A 19,147-nucleotide genomic window follows, 5' to 3' on the forward strand; every position below is an offset into this window, starting at 1 on the left:
GTACTACCTTGACCAAGATAAATTGGTCCAATCCAAGATTTAATTATTCATCTTGGCCAGTATTTTTGATCACATTTTGTTTCTTTCAGCAAAATTTTCATTAATAAATCTTGAGATTAATGTTTAGATATAGTTTTTAATCTGTATTTATCATATCGGTTGAGATATCAATATCTTGGTTCAAAAATATCGGCAGACAGCTTGGAATAACTGAGTCTTTGTAATTTGTTTTACTTACGACATGGATCTAGATAAACTGTGTTATCAGTTCATCTGAGCCATTGACATAGATGATATAAGGAGAGTTAAGTACCTTGTGTGCCACAGCTCGGAAGCATGCCGATTCATTAGTTGTTGAAGTAGCTCTACAGCAGAGAATAGATTAAGAACTAAAACATCAAAGTGTTTGCCTTCAGTCTTTGGGACAGAAAATATACAGTATTTGAAACATTAGGCACAAGCTTCTTCAACATGAGAATACAAGCATATGCAGGAATTCACCAAGGCTTCAAAACTAAACCATTGAGTGGGGGACAAATAGTAGTCATTTGTGGAGGTTCCCGGTCACCTGCTTCTTTTCATATCATAAAAGACACAGGAATCTGCAGCTGTCTTCATCTGAAACCAATAAAAAGCATATTTTAGATAACATATTGGAAGATTTGAACAAGTCCTGGAGGCAACTTTAAGTAATAAAATACAAAATCACTATAGCAGACACCCACAATATATTGCCTCAGAAAAGGATAGCATTCAACGAATGCTGGTAAACAATTAACAAACAAACCAGCATGTAAGAAGTTGTTGGGAGTGCAACAGATTGGCATGGATTGCCAAAGAAATAGCAAGAAAACGGAATGCCCTTAAAAAGTTATTTTTCACGCCTAGAAACGGAAGAGCACAGAGAAGAAACAGGAGAAGGAAGAAAAAGAAGCATAAATATGAGGGGTGCAATTAGTAGCTGCTGGCACAAGTAATAAATACTGGATTTCCGAACTTCAAAATACATAAGGCAACATGAAAGAGGATAGCTTGCAGTTATAGGCACAAAGACTTTGTCCTGAATCTTGATGTTACAAGTTGATCTCTTATGCCAAACTTATGGCATCAAACAAATTGTGTAATAAAATGTCTATACAGGTGCAAAAAAGATATGAACATTTAGGGCCACAATGAGCATGGTGAAAATGCTGCTGGCAGGTGCAATTCATTTCATGCTAACTGCCCTTCAAATATGCAGATTAGTGTGACAGCTTTTCTTACCCTCGAGAAACAAATGAAGCAACTTACATGTATGAAATGCTAGTGGCTGTCCTGCATAATGGTTGTTGGTTAAGTAAAGAACTCTGGTTACAGACAGTAAATAATTTTTGATTCCACGTGTCAGCATTCTGTAACAAGTTGAGATGAGTCTTTTGGGTGCCTCATACAGGAAAAAAGTGTCAATTACTCGGCACCCACCCCTCTTGTGTTGCTCTCTTCACTGTTCTTCCAACTTCTCAGTAGATGGCATTCAACTCACTAGGTCTAAGATAAAAAAAACTACATCATTTTTAAGGCAAAATATACTCACTATCATGCTTATGCAGTTGCAGTGCTTGTTTGGTTTTACCACCTTCTCTGCAGCATGGGAGTTGCATATGCTAGGCCACTTTATTGTGATAATTGTAGTGCTATTCAGCCTGACAATTTTTCACAAGCATATTAACTATTAAGCTATGGACATTAATTCTTACTTTGTGCAAAACCTAGGCTCTGTTTGGTTGCTGAGGAAGCGGGGAAAAAAGTTTGTCTTTCCCCTTACATTGCTTGATACAGGAAGTGAAAAACAAAGACAAGACAATGGATCAAAACTTTCCCCAAAAAGCCTAATTTTTCGTTTCCTTCTCAAAAAGGTAGCAATTTTGAGAGAAAATAACAAATAAGCAAGTGATCCAAAATAATATATCCAACTCCTAACTACTTTCTCTGCAATTTTATTTGTTCAACCAAACATGAGATTTTACAATTTTCTCCTTTTTTCTCTCTCCTGTTTTACCTTTCTTTCATTTTCTTGGAAACCAAACACAGCCAAACTTACATCTATCTACTCAATCATTTGATCGTTTCCAGTCTTTGAAGCAATAGTAAGCATATAACTGACATTTTAAGAAATATGGCCACATTCTTCTGAATCATAAGCAAACTCCATAATGGATTTGTGATGAGCTTGAGAGGGCCTAGTTGTATAAGAAGAAAAAAAAAAAAAATATATATATATATATATATATATATATATATATATATATATATATATATATATATATATATATATATATATATATATGTTGTTTGTGAACATACTTATACATTTTTTTTGACATCTATTACACTCATAAATACATGAGAGAGCAATAGTCCAGAAGTAGTAACATTTTAGCTGACATACACTTAACTACCAGAAATCCCGAATCCATTATTTAATGTAAACTAAAAACTTAAATTTGTGGATCTAAATAGGCAAGAGGTAAGAGCCCCTCAAGAAACAAATAAAAAAGTGAAATATACCTGTATAATGTTAACCACTTGCTTAATTCCCCATCCAATCAGAGTTAAACATAATATCAGTGAAAGAAGTGAACTCTGTTTCATAGCATTCAAGCAAACCTGTCAAAAAGAAAGTGAAAGAAAAAGTATGTCACAAAGAGCTTTTCAACTAACAAAAATGGGAGCATGACAGGAAAGGCTTACATCAAGCACACTTTCAGATTGGTTACCAGCAAGAAGGAAGAGAATGATGTAAAGAACCTAAAGCATGGCAAAGCAAAACCACTATCAATATAGTGTATAAGAAATTAAAAAAGAAAAGATTTGGTAGGATTAACAACCTCAGATCCCGAACAACAAAAGGCCATGAATAATCGCTGCCCATAGTATGCCTTCAAAAGCCAATTACTCTTGTCCTTTACATCCTTGTGACTAGTCTTGCCTGATAAGAAAGAACTATGGTTGCATAGCATCAGAATACTAGAACATAAAATCAATCACAAGACAGGTTAAAAACTTATAAGCAGGGCTCAGACTTGAAACTTGATATTGTATGAGTAATGCCAAAAAAATATTGACTTGAGTAAGTCAACTTAGAAACTTGGATGAATAGGGACAAGTTTTGGCTTGGCTCATATGGATTAAGAGGGGAAGAAATCAAAATAACCAGTATCTAGCTCTTAAACAAATGACTAACGAATGACTACTGAAATAAGTCTAAAGTCTCCTTTAGTTAAGGTTCACGTGTCCATGAAAAGAAAAAAAAAGAGATGCAAACTAATTGCAAAATCTACATATAACCATTTACATCTCAATCTAGAATATCAAAAGGATGTACTATAGCAACTTTAGGATAAAATTTTGATATAACATGTTCAGGGATCGCATTGCACATAGGTTGTGAAGAAAAGGCCCGATAAAGGACATAATATAAGATTGTATGTACTTTTGATATTACTCCTACTACTCACTTGGCAAACAAAACATGACTTTGGTAAAACCCTAGGAACCAACGGTTTTAAAGGTATACATATAGCACATTGAGTTGTCATTGTGTAGATGCATGACTGAGTACACCAACTTCATCCCCCTAAATCCACCTTTGTTTTTATCTTGTGTGCTAGATCAATATGGAGGCATGGACTCTCTTCATATTATGATGCAAAAGTTGCCAGGATAGGAATGTGTACTTTGTCCCACATTCATAGAATTTAAATGTGTGTAAGTAGCAGTTGAATTAATGCCCATGCGTTCCTTTCTCTCAAACATTGAAACAATTGTTGTCAGGCAATACTATTGGTTTTGGTATGAAAAGATCGCAACCTAAAATTCTACAAAGTGGTGAGTTACAAAATTACTCTTCTTCGACACAAATTCTCAGTTAATTATAGATAGAGAGGAAACAAATTTAATATTTTGTAAGAACTACTCACAATAGTCCAAAAGCATGCCAATATACTAACAACCTTGTCCTCCTCTCATCAATGTTTTAATCCTGCAAACCTGACCAAACTATTTTGGCAGCACGGGTTCATCGGTGGTCCACCAGTCTACCAAAACAAAAAAAATAAGGGGTGAGATTGGAATCTCATCCCAAGATCCATTCTTCTCTAGTTTGGATCTCACAGCTATCCCTCTCTCCCGCTGTTCCAATTCCTCTTCTCATACAGCACTTTTAAGGTCAAGTCCCTGATCAATGTCCCTTAACTCCCTGGCCTTCGTGTCAAACCTATCCTGTGGTTTGTCCCCTTCACTGCTTCCAATATGGTGCACCAAGTTGTAATCCCACCTTCTGCCACCTCTGATTCTGAGCCTCAACCATCATCTCTCCTTTCCTCTGCCACCTTTGACAGAAAGCCCCAGATGCCATCCTTCCCCTATTCCACTGCATCCGGCAACGAGCCCCATCTCCATACCTTCCCTCGGTCATTCTGATCACAAGGCCCTATCCTCAAACATCCCACAACCAACATTCCACACCACCAAGGAAAATGAGGCATCCACTATGTTAAGGGGATAGTGACAGTATAGAAAAAATAGAGGAAGAATGGTTGCAACACGGTTAGGGTTAAGGGTTGGGGGCATATTCTCCATTACATAACAAATCAAGTGGTTTGAATGGTTTTGGCTTTTCCTAGGTTCTAGTAATGACCCAACCTGCACTTGCTTACATGTGATGAGTTGCTTAGATCTGCCGACTCGACCTGCCTGCAGTTCAAAACACCACCCCTAACGAATATCAAAGCATATAACTTATAATTTGGTTATGGGACCAAGTATAATGACAAATTAGTTCATTTTTGGCGCTCCGTAAACATACCAATTGTTAAACACTTAAGAATACCGCTAAATCATACCATGATCTGTTGAACCACCCGGTTTGGGCTATATCGGGCCGACCTGGCACAAGATTGGGTTGGTTCGGCTGTGGGAATTGGAATCGGCCCCGAACCGCTCGGACCGATCCGAACCGGTTCTCATACTCCCGGCGTAATAGTTATCGTTATTAAATAACCATTAGCTATGATAGCTTTAGATTGTTATTAATATGTCGTAAGTAAGAAAAATATGAAACCTCCTAGCATAGTCTGGCAAAGAGAGGCACAAAGGAAAAGCAGTTGCAGGCCCATGAAGAGTGTGGAGAAGTCAATTCACTCAAATTCAGAGACTAGAAAGAGCAACGATGGCAGTTCTGGTGGTCATGGATCTGCTAGCCAGGGCGAGAGTGGAGGATATGGACTATCATTTATGAGACAGTCGTAAAATGATCTTCGATTTATCGATGAATTCCAGTTTACGCATGCTACATAAGATAAGAACCGCAATGCAGAATTTGCTAGAGCCTGCGAGGATACGCTTACATATAGGGGACATGCTCCTCGAGGTCATACGGAAGGGTATAATGCAACTGCAGATAACCTCGAATGTGGAACGGAATTCATAAACTAATATGTTTCAAATCGTATACTGGATCCTATTACCTACAACCACAGACAGTCTATGATCCATATGGTTACGAATATAGATATGATGCATCTGAGGTATCATCTTCCGGTGGCTACTACGCTATGCAGCTTGGAGCATCTTATGGATCAAATTTTGCTGTTGGCGTTTTCAGATGGGCCCCTCCACAGCCGTATTATTAGCCAAAGGACACCTCTCAAAGCCAAAACTTCAGTAAGAGATCCAAAAATGGTTATAACCTAGAGCGCGTTCCTTATAATATGAGCATATAGGACTACAACGCTGCTTAGTTAGAGGGATGGGCTGATGTGCCTTGTAATTATGCTAATGATCCGAATATCTACGTGAAGCATCGCCACTCAATAAAATTTTAGATAATAGTATGCATGTTGTACTTTAAATATATATAACTGATTGTATCATTTTATATTTTGTATCTCGCTAATTGATTTTAGAATATTTTATGTTGCTTCTTATAGCATACAATATCTCATTAATCATTTTATATTTTGCATCACTCTAAAATATCAAGAGGCATCATTTAGATTGTATCGAGATCATAGAAGCATAAAAAAAAATCAAGAAATGTCAAATTATACTTAAAATCATTTAAAAAATTGAAAAAAATTGGTTACCAATAAATTAAACTTAAAAACATTGAAAAAAAATTAGCATGCCGGTTCAGAACTGGCACGCCTCTGCATACTGTGTGTCGGTACAGTACCAAATCGGTCGTCGATCGATATGGATACCGGTTTGGTCGACCTTGAATCATACTATAAAACTTGCAAGGTTGAAGGCAATACAACTGTACTAAATAATTTAGGTTATTGCAAGTAAAAAACATCATTATAGTTATTCCCTCTACCTACATTTATTTTTTACGTTGGGTTGGAAAAGAGAACTAAAATCATCTCTGAAGAGAGAGTGAAATTATTATTGACCATAAGAGCATAGTGTGGATAACAGAAAAATAAAAAGTAATAGTCAGTTTCAGTGAACATCCCTTAACGTTAGATGATCTTTTGGTGAGTTTTCATGTTCTCCAATAGATTTCTCCATATGACAAGGTCCATGTGCAAGTTAAAATTTTCTTCTTGCAATATCCAATGCAAGCAAGAAATAGTAATACCTATACATTTGCAACCAGTGGCTTGCAATATCCAATCCAAGCAATGACAAGAAAATCAAGCCTGGCCTGCAGAGAAAATTGTAGCACGATAATGAGTCATGCAGACAGGATTCCAAACCAAATGACATCAAACTACAATACACGTATACCTGTATAACTGGGACAGGAGTGCCAATAAACAAGCAGTGCTTACTCTGAAGAATGCGGGCATAAATCAGATAAGATGAACTGATTGTGTGCTGAAAACAGACGATTTATGTAGAGAACAATGCCAATAGGTAGACTGGTTACAGGGATTCCATAAAAGCATGCCTATATTAGTTTGACAGAGAGTACCTGTCTGTTATCATGTCCAAAACAGCTCCAAAGGTTGACACTGGACCATAAGATCAGATAAATTAATCAAATTTCTAACCTCAGCATTTTCCTTTTTAACAAGTTAGCTTCAGCTATTTAAAGACCTGACATGAAAATTAAAAAAATCATTGGCTTAATATAAAGGGATAACCTCAATTTACGAGCAAAAGATAAAATTAATAGCTTTTGTAAAATAGCAGGTGACATGAGAGAAAAAGCTAATTTTGCTTTAGTCCAAGGGTTGAGTAAAAAGAAAAAATAGTATTGAACCTCAAATTTCTAATGAGCTAAAACACTACCATGCTTTGATTCAGAACACAGGTTCAAGTGAACTGAGAGCTTCCTCTTCACATTCAACTAAAAATGAACTTAAACATGAGAATTGGTTTTCTTGAAAGCCCGTTCTGATAGTACTAAGGATTAAAATTAGCAGTAGATCATGTGTGTCCAAGACAAGAATCTTTGAGGGTGAAGATAATTGAATATTGAAGCAAGAATAATAGAAGATCAATTGAGAGTTCTTCAAAATACTGTCTTGAAGAAGTAATCAAGCACAGACAGTGTAAATTTATTTGAGACTTGTCAAAATGTCCCACTATCATTGCTTCACCAAATAATAGAGGCATCACATGATTCTAGAAGCAGTTGGAAGTGGGCACTCAATCGTATTATGTATTTGTGTACGTCTCACGCTTACTCTCCATTTTATTTAGCAACGCTCTTTAATATATTCAGTTAGATTGAGTGCCATGTTATCAGCATTACCTGGACCATTTTGACCACCTCAAAGATACTGTTCAGATACATATCCCCATGAGATAGGCATCAGTCTCTTAGGCACTTGAGAGGTTTTCAATTTGCAGGTTTTTGAGATCAGTGAAGTTTGCCCTTTCTAACAAGAAGTTCAACTCAAAGTAGTCAGTAGGAAGGAGGCTTTTGATCTTTTAAAGCTTGTTAACGATGTAGGTAGTAAAATAACTTTAAAAAGTGCCGTGTTTCTTGTATCCTTAAGCTAATGTTGGCATTTGGATAAGGAACATGTATACTGAAACACCTTAGCAAATAATGTCTTTTGACATATTCCATTATAAATACCTAAAAGAAATATAATATATAACATTTAGTTAAAGCATCGCCCCTCTATGTGTCCCCATATCTCCTTTAATTTTGCAGATTCAGTTACTTGTATACATGTCCAAATCCAATTCCCATGCTAGTATCCATGCAACAGTGATTATTATTATTTTGCGATGTTATCTCTTCATAAAAATTAGAATAGTGTTAAGAAGACAGAAAACATGATATTTTGTTTTTATTTAAAGGCCAAACCATCTATGGGACCTTATGGTTCATTAATTGTATTATTGTTAAAACAAAACAAGCTGGAAGAGATCATTTATAGCAATGTAAAGCATTGAAAAACCTGAATGAAGGGGAGAAAATAACCAAGTCTTACCTTGATTGAATTTTCGTGCAAACCAACCATCCAGTCCATCACAGAAAAAGCTGAAATTCTCAACTACTATCAATCCATTACCAAAAAACTATATGCAGTATAGTTTATGAACATCAAAAGTGAATTACCATTACGATAGTTACCTGAAGAAGTAAAGTATAGCAAAAAGTGTTTTGTTGGAAAAGCAAAGAGCAAATGCCACACAATTCATTAGGACTCTCATATAGCCTGCATATCGTTTAAAAAATAAAAAATAAAGGACCCCATGAAACCAAAGTCACATGAATGCTTGGAATGAGTGTCAAAGTGTCAAATATTCGATGAATATCTTGGTAGCTTCCAAGAACATTTGATAGGAGGAAATTTCCTTCCAACAAAATATCCATTGAAAATTGTAATATAAAAATTTCTTAAGTGTCAAGATGCAGTATTTAAAACAAATGGACAAAAATATAAAATGACTAAATGGCATAGCCAACAAATTCCTAGCCATAAGTGATTTATGTCATTCCCCACTTATTAGAGGAAACTGAGATTTGAAATTGTAACAAAACACATGCCATTCTTTTCTTCTTCTTTTTTCCCCTCTGTGATCAGTGCAGTTCTCATTCTCCACTTTGATAAACTTGTCGATGTTTCTGATGTTTAGCAAATTCTACTGTCAGCCCAACTACTTACACCCGTCTGTTCACTAAGTTGATAATCAGCTAACATCGATCATCAAAAAATATATGCGTGCATATCTTTCTTCACCCAACAAATACCACTCAGTGAGTAGAGTAATAAGAGTAGATTCTCAAAGCAAGAAATCTTTCCAAAACCATATCATGAAACCTTAACTTACCATTTGCTAGTAGTTACCCCTTCTAATAAAGAAAAGCACCTATCATGCTCAGAGTAATTTGTGGAGTTGCCATCTATAACCTCTAAGGGAGGTATAGGAAACCCGGACAACAGGAAAATAAATTCACTTCACATGTTCTGCTTGACCAAAGACCGGGTACAGTCTTGCTCATGGCTAGCAAAGGAGTCCAAACCTGGACAACTTCATAGTCCTACTGGTTTCCTAGTTGATCCAGTTACATGAAATGCCTAATGGTTAGGTCTATAACACATGGACTCCAAGAATGTAACTATCATACATTTGACACCTTCACTGATGAAAAGGAACAAAAGGGAGAGGGAGAAGCTGCTCACAGAAAGGGCACTCTGATTAAAGTTTAGGGATGTCAATGGAACAGGTTTAGGCAGAGCATAAAACAGAATTTTAATTGGTTCAGGCTGATAACCAACACCGAAACAACATAAAATTATGGGTTGGCCCTTTGACATTCCTGAATGAAGGCCACTAACTGAAAGTGTTCTTTCCATTCATGGGTCATCAAACGCCTAACAGAAAAGTGTTCCACCCCTTAGTGTCTTAGAAATTAAGTGAAGAGAGAAAGAAATGCTGAATAGAAGGGCAAGGGCAATGCTAAAAAAAGGTCCAGACCATTATTGGCCACATGCTATGAAAATGCATCATTCACATACTTCATAGAAGAAAATAGCTAAGACTAATGCAATATTACAAAGAGATACCAAGTGGGGCCTCACTGTCAAAGAAGACCATGCTACTTGTCATGATAAAGGCTGAAATGAAATGACAAGCAAGAGGAAAGCAAGATAAAGCATGAGAAGAAGTCACACCAGTATATAAGATAGCTTATTTTTGGCCCTTCAGTTTCTAACTACTGTATCATAATGCATACATAAAGGAGAGCAGAAGATGATAAGAAATAAAAGAGCTATGCAGAAGAAAGAAAAAGAGACAAGTTGAACTTCTCATATGCAGTGCCCGTAGGAAGTGCAATAGACAAGGAAGAAGTGCTATAGTACTTGCGTTTTACATATAACAACACTGTGTGCATGAGAGATAGAGATAGAGAGAGAGAGAGAGAGAGACTTGGATATGGTGAAAAAGGATTATCATTGACACCAGATATGTAGACGATCATCTAATGGCTTGACCTTAGGACCATCTGACCTCTTCCTGAGCCAGCTAGAGGAGCCCAAGGCAAGTTTCATCCTTGATTCTGCAAATTAAGTTGAGAAGCCTCAACTGCACATTCAAACAAGAAAATACTAATACCTCGAACCCTTTCACCATCTCTGCTTTTTAAATCTTACCAATCAGCAGTACACTTACAATGTGAAAGTGAATGCATTCTTAATAATATCCTGCACATTGTTGTAACCAACAAACTAAAGCCCCTTAACTTGTGGAACGTTTATAATCTCATTTCTGTGCACCTGCAATTCTGTACTAAGAAATAATAAGCTTCATATCTCCCCCATTGTTAGATGTACCAATCACAAGTAAATTGCAACAAAGAATTTGTTAGTTAAGCCTGGTTTGCATGATAATGCCACGCTTGGTCTCTTTGCGATCTGCTCCTACATCATGCAAAACCAAGGTTTTTTTTTCCTCTCTTTTTCCCACCTTTTCTCGAGGATTTAGAACAACCATAATGGAAGAACACTACAAAAGCGGAAAATTGGGCTACAGATCTGGGTAGATGGGGTTCCCAATAAAAAAAAAAGAGATTACGAAGCTTAAAAAAAAGAGATTACGAAGCTTAACATCAGTAAATTTACCTATAATATTGGGGATGTAGAGGTACACTGATACCACTTTCTGAGGCGATGTCTGAGCCATCGTAGCTTCTCCAGAAACTCTAATCAAAACAAGCAACCTTTCACTCCTCTTCCTGCACACATTCAATCATCATCGACAAAGAAAGGAAATCTGCAAACTTCTTCAGATAGTCCGACGATTTTTTTCCCGAGTCAGATAACCGCAGCTAATTAAGTTTTGGAGGATAAATACCACAATTTTATTTTTTCGGAATCAAACAACCAATTAAACTAACCATTAGGAAAAGCACAGCAACACAAGAAAAAATAAAAGCAAGCAATCAACTGTTTCAATGCAAAAATATTGCCAGAGTAATTTATCAAACAAAAAGCGACTTAGAGATCCAAACATTTATACACTGTGAGCGCTTCATTTTGGTGACAACAAGAATAAAGGACAAGGGAGCCCAAAGGGGGAGGATGGGCCGGCAGCCGTACCTTGGACTGTGAGGTCTCGCGCGAGACCGCCGCCCTTGCTCGGAGCAGTCGACGGAGAAGGGCACCGACTAGTTGGGTTGAGCGAGGGCCAAGGACGAAAGACGAAGAGAGTGAGAGAGAGAGAGAGATCGGATTGGAACCGTGGACGGGGCCAACATATCGAATAAATGAATCTGTTTCCTGTTTATCCCCTAAAATATAATAATAATAACTCTCCTATTTAGCTAGTTAAAATTTTCAATATTTATTTCTCTCTCCTATATGTAGTAAAAGAAAAAATCGCATGAACACCCCCCGAATTTTGCATAAATACTTTTCAAAATTAATATATATATATATATATATATATATATATATATCCTCATAAAATATTTATTTTGTTATTTTATATTTTTTTATTCTTATTTTTGCAAATATATCCTGCAACAAAAAATAAATAAATTAAAATAACTAAAATATTCTTAATAGTAAATGTACAAAATTTTATTTTATTTTATTTTTAATTAAAATAAATATAGTTTTTATTAATGGCTTTTAACGAAATATTATATTAAAAATATTTGCGAAAAACAGTGTTTTGTTTTTCATGAAGGTAGAAAATAAATATAAATTTTAAAAAATATTCACATAAATTTAAATTTTTTAAAAAAAAATTATGTAAAAAAAATTTTAAAAAAATTTCCTGGCAGTTCACCTAAAGAAAGAAAAGGGCCGTGGGGTTCGAAACCATCCTCGATGTTGTATTGAAAACTTGATCCATGGACCATGGGAAGTAATACCCTCGTACAAACATTTGGCGTGCACTTAACTAACAAGCAATTTGAGCCCCTTGTGTGAGAACGAGATCCATTGCGGAGCAACATCACGAGTCTGGAGTGATGGGATTTTAAGTCCTAGGTGGAGGCAGTGAAGGAGAGGATTGGAAGGGATTAGAGTTCAAGCGGAGCTAGTGTTGTCGAGGCCAGCTACGGACGCTGGGCGCATGAGAATGTAACATTTATTTTATTCATTAACAGCACGCGTTGCTATCTGGACCTAACAGATAAGTGGTATTAGCTAACTAGAAGCATTGAGTTTTGGCTTTTTTTTTTTGTCAAAGAATTGAATTAATTGTAACAAGCCTCTAGGAAACATCTCCATATAGGGGAAGCAGTAAGGAAAGATTCAACATCTGCAAAAAGGGAAAAATTAATGCAGCTGATTCTAACTAATTGGTAGGAGAATGATCTCGTTCACAATTTGTTTCAAAAATTTACGCTAATAGGATGAGATAGATTTATTTATATATTTTTATTTTTTATATTTTTCCTCATATATTATATATGGGCTGGATTTTTTTTTTAATGAACGAGCCCAACATGTATTTTTTTTATATATAATAAGGTTAAAGAGTGTGGAGATAGGATTCGAACTCAGGATCTCTATTCTAATATCATAAAATTATCATTTTTTAAAAAAATTTAAATTAATAAAATAAGATAGATTTATTTATATATTTATATTTTCTTACATAACAACAACGTAGATCTGGACCTGGTCCGGGATCAAATCTTCCTGCTAGCCAACTTTTGCCATGCGGGCTCACGCTGTGGCAACTGATCTGGGAAAGGCCAGGGCAATCCTCGTAAATCTCAACGAAAAGCACAATGCCGTTGTCCCCACGCACATCAAATCATTCCGCCCCCAAATTTCCAATTTTTAATTCTCTCCCCTCCTCTAGCTAGAGAGAGAAAGAAGAGCAGTCTTTTTCACGGGGCTAGATCCTGCTAATAATGGACCCAATACCATGGTACTCAAATACAAATCTGTTGCACCGGAGAAAATACTAGTAATAACGGTAGCCAAAACAAGAGGGCAAAAAAAAAAAAAAGTTGAAGAAACCAGGAAGAGAGAGAAGAAAGGAGGTCAAGGAACAGTGAGGGGGAATGGGAGGGGATAGAGGAGGGTATGGGCGTATGGCTCCAGGTGGAGAAGGGTGAATAGTCTCGATTAAAAAAAAGGTGGGGGAGACGGGTTGATGGAAGCGGAAAAGTGGGGAGCAGCAGTAGATGAAGGGAGTAGAGGCGGTGGAAAGGAGTCGTCTTTGGGCCGAAAGCTGAGGCAAGGGATATCCGTGGGCAAAAGGGGCGGCCCCTCTACCCCGGTGCCCTCCTGGAAGCTGGAGGATTCCCCCGGCCCTTCGGACCCCGGCGGCCTTGACAGGGCCCAGAGGAGGAGGAGCTCCGTCTCTGCCCGAAAGCTCGGGGCCAATCTCTGGGAGATACAGGACCTTTTGGATTACCCCAGGATGAGCCGGAGGAGCGCCAGGACGCGCCGCCGCAAGGAAGGGAGGGGCATCGATGATGTTCTTGGCGAGTGGCCGCTCGGTCCCAAAGATCGAGTAAGATTCTTTTCTTTTCTTTTCTTTTCTTTTCTTTTCTTTTCTTTCCTTTTGCTTTTGAGTTTTTCGGGGTTTTGGGGGTCTCTTGGCTGATGGGTTTCTTGGATTTGCTGTCTTAACGTATTAATGTTGCAGGTTTAGATTTTTCTGTTCTTGTTGGTTTAGTGATTTTCATCGTGACTGTCGTGCTGCGATTTTTTTGGGGGGTTTATCCTTTTTAGAGTCGTGATTCCATAGGATTGTTTTGGTTTCTTGGGCGGTTGATTCTTGATGGATGTTGTGAATTAGTTATCAGAAGAATGGTAGGGTAACGTACAGATGACGTTATTTGGAGATGATGTCAAGAGCATTCATTCATCTTGTGACCGATGGAAAAAAGAAGAAGAGTCGATTGATTTTGATCTGATTGAATTAAAAATGTCTGTTTTTGAAATATAAAGCATCAACTGAGAGGGATCGGAGATGATTTCAATAACGTGTAATATTTGTGTTGATAGATTGAATTTGACTTGATTTGATTGGTAAAGTTTTAATTTCTTTATACAGATCCTTGATGATTGACAAATTTGGAGAATAAGTTGATGTTGGTAGGTTTGCCCCCTCAAGGTTGCATAGAATGACAAGCGCTTGATGAGGCTTTACAAGCATAATTTTTTCTAATTATGTATATGCAGATATACAGATACCTTTTTTATAAGAGGAAATATAAGTGTTTATTAATATGAAAATTGTGCAAAAGGATCATGTTGAGAGCCGAACTAAAATGTTCTTATATGGATATACCATGATTTGTAAAAGTTGATACCATATTAGATAGGATAAGGCTTGCTAGTCAGGGTTAAGGTTATTAGTTCTCTGTTGTTTGTTCTCTTCCAGTGCTAATTTGTATGCTGCAAGCTAGTCGTATGTCTATACTTTGGGTCTTTTTGATATACATAACAGAAGATAATCTTCTTTCATTACTTATTTTCTAAGTTGTGATAGAAGAACTTCATACTTTTCAATATCTTCATTTTATCTTCGTATATGTGCGGCCTTCAGCCCTTTTGCATGGAAATAGGTTGGTAAATTTGTGCCTTGAGCACTACTATCATCAAATTTTTAGTCCTTGAAATTGTAATTCGGCTTTCAGATTGACCATGGGAAAGTACCTCTCTTAGTGCATTCATAGTCAATGTGGTGTCTAGAACGCTAGAACGATTCTGGTTGAAAAAATAGAAACATGAATTCGTCTCTTCGCTAGTTGTGTAAAAGACTTTATAGGAGTTGTAATGGAGATAATCTACACCATTTACAAGTTGAGTCTTGGGTACTTCTGAATTTACTACCATAGCCACCAATGAAGTAACTATGGTGGTTGCGATGTTCATAGTTTATTTGAATAATTGCTCGTGAAAATTGTTGGTAGACTGGGATGCTACTTTGTTGGTACAGATACCACTTGGATGCTGAAAACCTGGTACAGATATGAAAGATACAACCTTAATACAAGCAGTGTGTTTAGACAACAATAAGATATGGTCACATGTACATCATGGAGAATTTGTCTTCTCTTCAGAAGAGGCTAGGTGTACCATTATCAGCAAACATTTTTATCTGACTTTTGAGAGACAACATCCAGTGCCATGCTAGTCTTGCATTTTACTTCCAAGCATGCAATTTCAGTCATACATATTATCAAATCAAGGTTCAATGTCAGGTACTATTCTGGTGTAAATTTTGGATGACTACTGCCTGTGTGAATTGAGTACTCATAAATTAACAATTTAATAAATAAAAGACAAGCAGAAAAACCATGTTGATTTAAAAAGCACAATGCTACTGTTTCACTATCTTCATATAATTATAGATTTGCTATTTTGTCAAAATATGTTGTCCAATTATTTGCATTTATATCAAACCATATATATCTAGAAAATGCCAAGTACCAGTCGTGCTAATGAAGAACAACTAGTAAGATAGATATTTAAGTTGTAAGAAAAATTAAAATAGTTAGGAATGAATTTAATCCAATTTACACCTGAATGTGGGCAAAATTTACAAAAGGATGAAGTGACTGATGGCACTGCCTGATTCTTCGTCATGTGTGTTTTGATGTTTTGAAGATATTGAGGAATATTGAAACAACTTTTGTTTTTCTCTGAGATCTCAAACCATGTTTCTGACTCTAGAGTAACTACTTGTTTATTTTTCTTAGTGATCTTCAAAGACTTGGCATCATATTCTCTTGAGTAACTTCACATGTCGTGTAGCATTCCCCTGCATAAGTATTTAGTTAACACTTCCAATCAGTTTCAAAAAGGGAAATGCTTGGGAGCCTATGGAAAAATTGGTAGGAAAACAGGTTCATATAGAAGAAATAAAGACCATGGGACACAAATTCCTGATTATGTTTCATGCAGTGTTTATTCATTTGTTGGGAGTATTTCCTATGCCTGCATCAAGGTAATTACACACTGTCCTCAAGTTCTTGCACAATGCTACTGAAGACATGTCCCGTATGCACAGCTATTATCGTATTTCTAACTCACAAACCACCATTTGATTATTTTATTCTCTCTGTAACCTGCAGTCACTTGTCTGCATTTAATATAATTTATATTAGCCATTATTACAACTAACCATTCTCTGATTTCTCATGCCAGCCTCTAACTTCTGGTAGTTTAAGGAGGCATGTTGCAGCTTCACCGATCCAACAACATAAGTTGAGCGAAAGGCATAGTCATGCTCCCCAACCTGTATCTCCCACTAGTTATAGCAGCTCAATGGAGGTATTCCATCTTTTTTTCTCACTTAGATCTTAGTTGGATTGTCTTTTTCATTTAAATTGTGTTCTGTTTGCAAATCCTTTTTGACTTTGGAATGTGTTTCATTGATGCATTGGATGAAGGATTTGTTAGATAAATGAAGCATTGTCCTGTGTTATTTTCCTCTGGAATTACTGGTACAAGAAATAGTCTTGTTAGTTATCATCATATATTTGTATATCCTGGTCCGATATTCCTGATTCCTTAAAAGTTATCTTCTGGCTATATATGATTTAACGGGTTTTTTTCTGCATTTTGCAGGTTGCAGCTTTTAACCAAGCTATCACTCCTAGCAGTTCTTTAGATCTTAAGGGAAAGCTCAGTGAGGCAGGATATAGCCTTAAAACATCAACTGAATTATTGAAAGTTCTGAATAGGATTTGGAGCCTGGAAGAACAACATGCATCCAATGCATCGTTGGTAAAACAATTGAAGATGGAGCTAGAGCATGCACGGGCATGTATTCAGGAGTTGATGCAAGAGAAGCAAGCATATCGTCACGAAATGGATGATTTGGTGAAACAAGTTTCTCAGGCCAAACTGGTCCGGAAGAACAAGGAGCAGGAAAGGATCAAAGCAGCTGTGCAGTCCATAAGGGATGAGCTTGAAGATGAGAGAAGGTTGAGAAGACGTTCCGAAAGTCTGCATCGAAAACTAGGCAAAGAGTTGTCTGAAGTGAAAGCAGCATTCTTGAAGGCAGTGAAGGATCTGGAGAGAGAGAAAAAAGCAAATAGCCTTTTGGAGGACCTTTGCGATGAGTTTGCAAAGGGAATTAGGGATTATGAACAGGAAGTCAGGGAGTTGAGACAGAAGTCTGTGAAAGGTTGTGATCATAAAGTTGATCGGATGGTACTTCATATTTCAGAAGCATGGCTGGATGAGCGGATGCAGATGAAGATTGCTAAATCTAGGGGAGATTTGGCCGAAAAAAGCACAGTTACAGACAGGTTAAATGGTGAAATTGAATCTTTCCTTCAAGCTAGACAATCCAATAGCTATAAGAATGACGGTGTGTACCAGAAAGATGGAAATTTGCGTCGCCAATCCCTGGAGTCTGTCCACTTGAATGGGGCTGCCAGTGCACCTCGAGATGCCGAAGATGATGATTCTGTAGCAAGTGACTTGCATTGTTTTGAGCTTAACATGGTTGGCGGTGATAGTGAAATCTACGACCAGTTAAAATCTCATGGTAGAAGTAGCATTGAAAAACTGGAGTCAGCAAGAAAATCTAACTTCACAGGGAAGAAGGTGGGATATTCTGAAAATTTCAAGGGTCAGAATGTTTCTGGCTTGCAAGCACAATTCAAGGAACAGATGGATAAGATGAAGCTGTGTGGAAATGAACAGCTTGTGGATAGAGTACAGGTCATACACTTGCAGACTGATGAAGAAACTGGAGGTGTGGAAGCAGATCACATTGGGCGTGTTATTTCACAGAAATCCGATAATCATCATGTTCCAGAAGTTGGGCAGGGCATAGATCTGAAGTGGGATAGCAGGCAGGGATCAGACCATCTGATCGATAATGCGGTCAAAAATCAGTCAGAAATTTGCGAGGTTGATCAAGATAATTATCATGGGGAACAGTCCCAAGATCAATTTTCATGGAGGGGTCACTTTGTTTTAGTTGGTGATAACACTGCTTCAGGAGATTTCCACAATCTAGCCAGTCCAGCGCGGCAGTGGAACTACCTGCATACGTCTCCTGATATTGAGATATCTGAATGCTCATCAAAATTACCATCTGGGGTAAAAGAGAACACTTTAAAGGAAAAATTACTTGAAGCAAGGCTAGAGGGACAGCATGCTCGTTTAAAAGCTTCAAAAGGTCCAGCCACAGGCAGAATGCGACAATGAATGGGCAAGCTAATGCAGTGTCATTGACCAAGATGCCAGCATGCTTTGAATCTTTGGTTGTTTAGACACTGTAAAAGGTATTTTCTGGAGTGAAAGATGATGTCCAATTTTGGGGATTTACTTTCTGTATATCATGAGTTATAAAGTTGTGAATGACTAAGCACTAGCTTTTTATTGTCCATATTGATTTTAGCAGTTCATTGTACTCTCTAGAAGATGACTTAAATGCTGTTTTTGACTATAACTTCCATTATATTGATGCTGTATCTAATGCTTAAATGTTCTATTTGATCAACTGCCCATATGTTTGTGTTAACAACTATTTCATCCATCTCATGTTAGCCCTATTAGCATTTATAATCCAAGTAATTCAATATTTCCGCACTTGCTTTGGTTTGGGGCATTTATCTAGTATTATGCAATAAATTCTAACCATCGGTGCTTATATCTATATAAAAAGGTAATGTGCATAAGATTGGTTTTTTTTTATGTGCTATCATTCAAAGGAGATATACACTATGCACACACTATGTAGTACCCCAAAAAGATTTTAT

The 19,147-nt window shown here is 37.0% G+C and overlaps 2 protein-coding genes across 3 annotated transcripts; one reads left to right on the forward strand and one right to left on the reverse strand.

Moving 5' to 3' along the window:
* Window positions 1–314: 314 nt before the first annotated feature.
* LOC103710868 (probable CDP-diacylglycerol--inositol 3-phosphatidyltransferase 2) lies at window positions 315–11,709 on the reverse strand. Of its 2 annotated transcripts, XM_008796781.4 has the most exons (12): window positions 11,073–11,187; window positions 10,624–10,735; window positions 10,381–10,536; window positions 8,579–8,663; window positions 8,436–8,485; window positions 6,959–6,998; window positions 6,772–6,816; window positions 6,623–6,688; window positions 2,868–2,982; window positions 2,731–2,787; window positions 2,548–2,646; window positions 315–618 (listed from the first exon to the last, which is right to left on the reverse strand). In XM_008796781.4, exons 3-12 carry the CDS (start codon window positions 10,430–10,432, stop codon window positions 565–567), a joined length of 663 nt encoding a protein of 220 aa, XP_008795003.2. In that variant the 5' UTR covers window positions 10,433–10,536; window positions 10,624–10,735; window positions 11,073–11,187; the 3' UTR covers window positions 315–564. The 2 variants fall into 2 exon arrangements, with proteins under 2 accessions (XP_008795003.2, XP_008795002.1); XM_008796780.4 differs by lacking the exons at window positions 10,381–10,536; window positions 10,624–10,735 and adding an exon at window positions 11,550–11,709 and having other exon boundaries at window positions 11,073–11,185.
* Window positions 11,710–13,422: 1,713 nt separating this feature from the next.
* On the forward strand, window positions 13,423–18,888 carry LOC103710867 (uncharacterized protein At5g41620). Its single transcript, XM_008796779.4, has 3 exons — window positions 13,423–13,929; window positions 16,575–16,700; window positions 16,998–18,888. Exons 1-3 carry the CDS (start codon window positions 13,567–13,569, stop codon window positions 18,591–18,593), a joined length of 2,085 nt encoding a protein of 694 aa, XP_008795001.2. The 5' UTR covers window positions 13,423–13,566; the 3' UTR covers window positions 18,594–18,888.
* Window positions 18,889–19,147: the final 259 nt, after the last annotated feature.

Source organism: Phoenix dactylifera, chromosome 8 (genome assembly GCF_009389715.1).
Source record: "Phoenix dactylifera cultivar Barhee BC4 chromosome 8, palm_55x_up_171113_PBpolish2nd_filt_p, whole genome shotgun sequence".
NCBI lineage: Eukaryota > Viridiplantae > Streptophyta > Magnoliopsida > Arecales > Arecaceae > Phoenix > Phoenix dactylifera.